General features: G+C 48.1%; 1 protein-coding gene across 2 annotated transcripts in view; it reads left to right on the forward strand.

Annotated features, from left to right (window-relative positions):
• LOC130532069 (low-density lipoprotein receptor class A domain-containing protein 4-like) overlaps positions 1-6,000 on the forward strand; it is a 100,720-nt gene that overhangs the window by 43,387 nt on the left and 51,333 nt on the right. For both annotated transcript variants that reach the window (XM_057044319.1, XM_057044320.1), the window contains exon 3: positions 3,979-4,119. In XM_057044319.1, coding sequence (XP_056900299.1) covers positions 3,979-4,119 — 141 coding nt within the window. The remainder of the gene's footprint in view (positions 1-3,978; positions 4,120-6,000) is intronic.

Here is a 6,000-nt window from a genome sequence, read left to right on the forward strand (position 1 = left end):
CTTGCTTCTCACAAACTCCACTCTTTGGCAGCTCTGGAGGTGAAAACCACAAAACTTTTTTTTTTTATACACTGGCAGTTTTTTTTGGTGTTTTTTTTTGACAGAAACCTGCTGAAGCTGTTGTTTTCTGGGGGTTGGAGCAGTGATGGGAGGATGCAGCGTCACCATCTGGAGACGAGGCAGGCAGACAGACAGGCAGACAGGCAGGCAGACAGGCAGGCAGACAGGCAGGCAGGCAGACAGACAGGCAGGCAGGCAGACAGACAGGCAGACAGACAGACAGGCAGACAGACGTGTTTAATATCATCTCTTTTAAATGGGATATCCACGGCAACAGCTCAGTTCTCTTTGGCTCCTCCTCTCGTCTCCCATTAACGCCGTCTTTGTGTCTCCTCCCCTGATCGCTACGGCGACATGGTCGTCCCCCTTTATGAGCAGATTTGCTGTTATCCTCGTCCTCATCAGCATCTTCATCAGCTGTGTCCGCCCACCCCGTTGGCTCTTCCTTCTCCACCCTGACTTCCTCTTCCTGACTTTTGTTGTTGCCAGCTGCTTTCTGCTTCCCCCTCTCTCCTCTTCCTCTCCGTCCTCCTCCTCCTCTTCCTCGACTTCTTTCCTCTGGTTGGTTTTTGGAATCGAGGAGATGGCTTCCATGTTTGGGGGTCTGCAGCTGGTCCACAGTGGACCTACATCAGATGGAGGTGCAGGAGGACATCAGGACATGGTCGCTGGCTTTGTCCCTCTGACCCGGAACAGCTAATTCACTCTTTTTGTCCAATCACTGCAAATCCTTCAGTGAGACTGTGATTTACTGCATGGGGGCATAAATCTGCAGCTGGTTTGTGTGTGCACACGTGCACGATTCACTCTGCCTTTGCACAGTGTGTTTGATTAATGCGCTAGCTGCTGAAGAGCAGGATATAATTGATATTTATGCTGTAGTGGCGCCAAAAAAACGGACCATGATGACTTTTAATATTGAATCAGTTGCTTAATTCAGTGCAAATTAGTTCAAATTTATAAAGATCGTTGCGATTATGAACAGGGGACGAAACAAAACAAGACAGGCGACGCCAAGAAAAGCTGGGGACATGCCACAGAGGACGGTCCTGCAAGACAAGATGGTGGGAAAGTGACACTTTGCCCCTTTGGGCCTGCTCAAGGTTTCCTCCTGCTAAAGAGGAAATATTTTCTCTGCCACTTTTGCTTGTTCAGGGACAATTCTTATTGTAACAGGCGCTACACGAATAGAGCTGAATTGAATCAAGCCTTATTTGAGCCAGCTGATGGAAAAAACTAATTGATCAGTGGGCAACAGACCAGCATTAGAGTGACTATTAGCTTTGTAGCGCATTCAGACTGATGGTTTTTTAAGGTAACGACATTTCTCTGTCTGACACATGCTCGCTCGAACCCTGTGTGAGGACCGATGTGCGGCGGCATTTGTATTCCTTTGTTTCGTAACTGCTCTACCCTGTTGCCAAATTTCTCATCTCATCACCGTCCAGCAGCGTCTAATCAAGCTAATTAACCTGAAGATGTCTGTGTTTATAAAGGAAGAGGAGGAGAAATTCACCGGAGGGTGGAGTGCTTCGCCATCAGCTCGCATCACACTCATGTGACAGCTGGATGGGTGGAAGAGCGGCGGAGGAGAGGTGGGACGGCCAGAAATCGGTGGGGACGCAGAGTTAGAGGAGAGGAAAACAAGATGGAGAAGGAAATGAAGGGCTAGACAGCAAGAGATAAGAGCGAAAGAGCAGTCTAGACGGAGTTTGGGGGAGAAGATGAGAGAGACGACGCGGAGAGGCTGGGCAAGTCACCCAAGCTTCACTAATTGCCACTCAGAAGAAGGAGAGAGGGTTTGTTTCAGAGAATAGTCATGCTGGCCTGTTCTTTGAATCAGATCAGTGTTCCTGCCTCCCCCCACCTCCCTCCACCGCCGCCTGTCTAGACAAGAAGAGAACAGGCTGTTCTTGTTATTGGAGGAAGAGGAGAAAATGTGCAGTGTCATTTGATCGACCCCCCCCCCCTTCAAAGTAGCAACTTTATTAAAAAACATGATCTCCCAAAATCTCTGACGCCCTCGCTACGAATAAAGAGGCATTCCAGCCTGAATAGCCGAGCGTCTGGCTCAGACTTGATTACAGCAGTTGATTAGTCCTCCATAATCACATTAGGTAATGGCTTTGACACGGAAGACTCCATACGACGGCAAAGACATCATTCGATTGAACAGTTCGGTCGGGGTTTCGTAAATCGGCCCAATTAGCTCAGACTCGCTAACGGCGCAGGGCTCATCCGTCAGCACGTGAAACTAACCTGCACATTAAATAGTGCCTGTCCTCCTAGCATTACTGTCAAGAGACTATTAGCTGTATGCTAATTTGCCACTTTGAGAGGAGGTCTTCTCCTTTCTGCCACCAGGTGGCGCTGTGCTGGGGGCTCAGTGATCAGACTAGATAGCTGAAAAGCATCTACAGGGTGGATGGATGCTCACAGGACAATTATTTTTATAGCTATATTTCCATTATGTTGATTAGAATGTCCAAATCTCCACCCTAATCAAAAAGGGTGCATTAATCCCAGGAATGGTGTGGGGTGTGTGTGTGTGTGTGTGTGTGTGTGTGTGTGTGTGGGGGGGGGGGGGGGTTCAAGGGAACTTATGGTTCAAGTGTACTTCGCTGGTGCCCCAGCAGATATGGTAATTCCACAGAAACAGTCAGCCTTCAGCGTTGTCGTGGTTGGCTTTCAAACTGCACCTGTTGCGTGTGGTGTTTTATTTAAGGTCCATCTTCGGTTGCCTTTGGGTGACCTGGGTGTGACCCCTCGGACCGCTCTGATTGGCCAGCTGACCCAAGTGGCGGTTTTGGGTCCCAGTGGACGGCCGGGAGCCTCTTCCTCCAGGCTGGGTCCACTGATCCCTGATTTTATTGTTTATTCAGGAACAAATTTATTTATTTTGCCCATCCGCTCGTCCTGACCTGTGCTGTGGGGGGCTTTTAACCCCCCCTGACTTTAGAAGGAGGTGTGGGACAACTGAAGGACAGGTCCTGGCACCTGTGTCTAACTGGGCCCAACAACTCCCAGTGTGCTCAGTCAAACCCTCCAACAGAGAGAAGACAGATCATACAGGAGAAGCTTTGTAGGTGGATTTATTTTTACAAGTTTACAGGCCAAAAACAAGATGTGATATTGGAATGAATTTTGAAAGAAATACATTTTCATAGAAAAACAGAAATATGAATAATCGTCGTACAAACGAGGCCACAGAAGATGTGAGCTGGGTCCCGCTCAAGGTTTCTGACTGGTGTCGGGGCTGTAACACATCTTGAGCTTGCGCACGTGTTATTGTGCGAGTTGAAAAATTGAAAAAAGTTTTCTCTTTCAGCGGCAAAGAGAAGCGAATCTTCTTATTATTGAATATAAAAGACGGTGTCGTTTGGGTATCGATTGCTCCGTTAATTCATCATTGTCTGGACTCACACACACACATACACACACACACACACAAACAGAGTTCATTCCATTGATATTTCTTTGTTCATCAGATTGCTCCTCAGACTTTTATGTTGGTGAATAGAAGCTTTTCTGTTCCGTGAGGGGACGTTGCTGTTCTAAAGAGCCATTTATATATTTGCTGTTTTCAACAGGAGAGCACTTTTCCTCTGACCTTGTTTCTGTGTGAATCCAACATGTGAACGCTTTCTGTTTGAGCTAACTCGCTTGGTTTCTAGTCCGTTAATGCGCTCTTGCACGCGCCATGGGTGTGGTTGTTGTGTTTATTGCTCTTTTGTCTCGCTTTTGTTGAGTTTTTAGTATTTTAGTTGCAGAAAAGCCTGTGAGGATCAATCGGTGTCATTTCCTTTGGTCTAATTTTCGTTTCTGTCGACGTTAAGATGAATTTTCCCTTCAGGTCCTGCGAATGCTGAACGTTCCAGAGCTCAAAACGGCCTCTTCTCTTTGTTCTCGTCTGTGCAGAGTGCAAGTTCCACTGCACCAATGGGAATTGTTTGCGTCTGGGCTCACTGATCTGCAACCAGCTGAATAACTGTGGGGACAACAGCGATGAGGAGAACTGCCCTGTGGTCACCCAACACCCTCCACCGGGCATCTTCAACTGTGAGTACTGCAGGAGAGCTGTGCCCACACACACACACACACACACATGCCTGTATCTGTGGAGGGCGGAAGCCTCCATCATGCAAACCACATTCCCATGAAATATGAAATCATAGAATGATCCAATGCTCTTTATTTACCACAATAAAAGCATAGGCAAAAGCACAGTGGCCACATTGTCGTGCGGTATTTTGAGTGTTTCGGCGTGTTTCTCCAGAGAAAATACACCTCCTTTCTACTCAGATGCACCTTTTGAACCACCTTGGAAATCAACTGTTGGAAATCCACCATATAAACAAACACCTTTACAGAAACACATCTTCCACAGTAGCCTCAACTGCAGGTCTGAATGTGCTAAATGGGATGTTTTGACTCTTGCTCAGCAAGAATTTTCTGGGTTATTCAGCCTCTGAAGTGACCTTGTTACCACTGAAGGAGGTTTGATTGTTATGGCCAGTCCCTAACGGATGCTGATCCAGCCATGTGGAGCAAACGGGTCCGGTTGCTGCTTTCACTTTGTTGCCCCCTTTTTGTCACCGATATTAAAAACGTATTCTTCTTCATGGGGCCCAATATCTGCACTTAACAGGATCCTCCTTGGCAGATCCCCCCCCCACCAGATTTCATCGATCCGGTAGTTTAGTTCTGGTAAAGAGCATCCAGACACACACACCCCTCTCCTGATGAAAAACATAACAGGGGACACGAAGCTCTGATTATTTTATCAGACTTTTCATCAGGTTTTGCAGCTGAATTCACTCGGATCACCCGGGCCGGTTTAGCCCCAGAGGCTTTGTGATCACGCCAGCGTCGGGTTGGGACTAAATAAATCGCCACAGGTCTGTGATCCCAGTAAATGTGCGACAGATTTTTTTTTATTCATCAAAAACATCCTCTTCAGACCTTTGATGGAGGCACTTTTCTGTTTGAGTCCCTCTCATCAGCGCTCACGCCCTCCTGCCCCCCGTCCACCGTCTCCTCCAGCCCACCGCTGAGCCACGCTGTCCAGGGAATGAGATGAGAGTGTTCCCTCGACTCCTCGTGATCAATTGAAAGGGAGGGGGGGCAGCAGGAAGGGTTGAAAGACACCATTGGGCTACGATGGCCGTCTGCCAGGCTGCTTTGATGTTTCTGCAGCCTTCTCTTTCAACAACTTTTAGGAGGAGAGGGAAACTTTTTACTGCCACACTTTCATCCTTGGCTACCTTGCTCTCCATCTCTCTCTCTCTCCTCCTCTCTCACACTCACACACACACACAAACACACACACAGAACAAGCCACTAGAAGAACTTGCTTTGAAGGAGTGATGTCATGTTTGGGATAAAACCTTGATCCGGGCACTTGAAATATTTAGCTTTCCAGAGTGAATGTTAATGGAAGTGTCCGGTGTCTTTGGCTGGCATCATGGGAAATCTGCAGCATGATTCTGAGCTCATGTCTGAGAGACACAAGGCGCAGAGAGGAGGGAGGGAGGGAGGGAGGGAGGGAGGGAGGGAGGGAGGATGGATGGATGGATGGATGGATGGCACTGGAAACAAGTGGGGTCTGTCAAAAAAAGAGTGGTGGGAGATTGAATAGAGTGCAGACGGACTCAGAGGGAGAAAGGTTAGCAGATGAGTGGGGGAGGAAGAGGAGAGGGGAGAGAGAAATGGATGTGGACAGAAAGATGGGGCACAAAGATGAGAGGAAGGAGGAAGAGAGAACAGCAGCCGGAATATTGCTGTGGTAATAGAGTTTGTCATCGTGTTGTAGCTGCTGGCTGTCGCCGTGGTGATTCCAGACAGATGGATCATGAATATTGTCTAGACACACTACCTCTCCCCTCCTCTCCTCTCCTCTCCTCTCCTCTCCTCTCCTCTCCTCTCCTCTCCTCTCCTCTC

Source organism: Takifugu flavidus, chromosome 10 (assembly GCF_003711565.1).
Source record: "Takifugu flavidus isolate HTHZ2018 chromosome 10, ASM371156v2, whole genome shotgun sequence".
In the NCBI taxonomy this organism is placed as follows: Eukaryota; Metazoa; Chordata; class Actinopteri; order Tetraodontiformes; family Tetraodontidae; genus Takifugu; species Takifugu flavidus.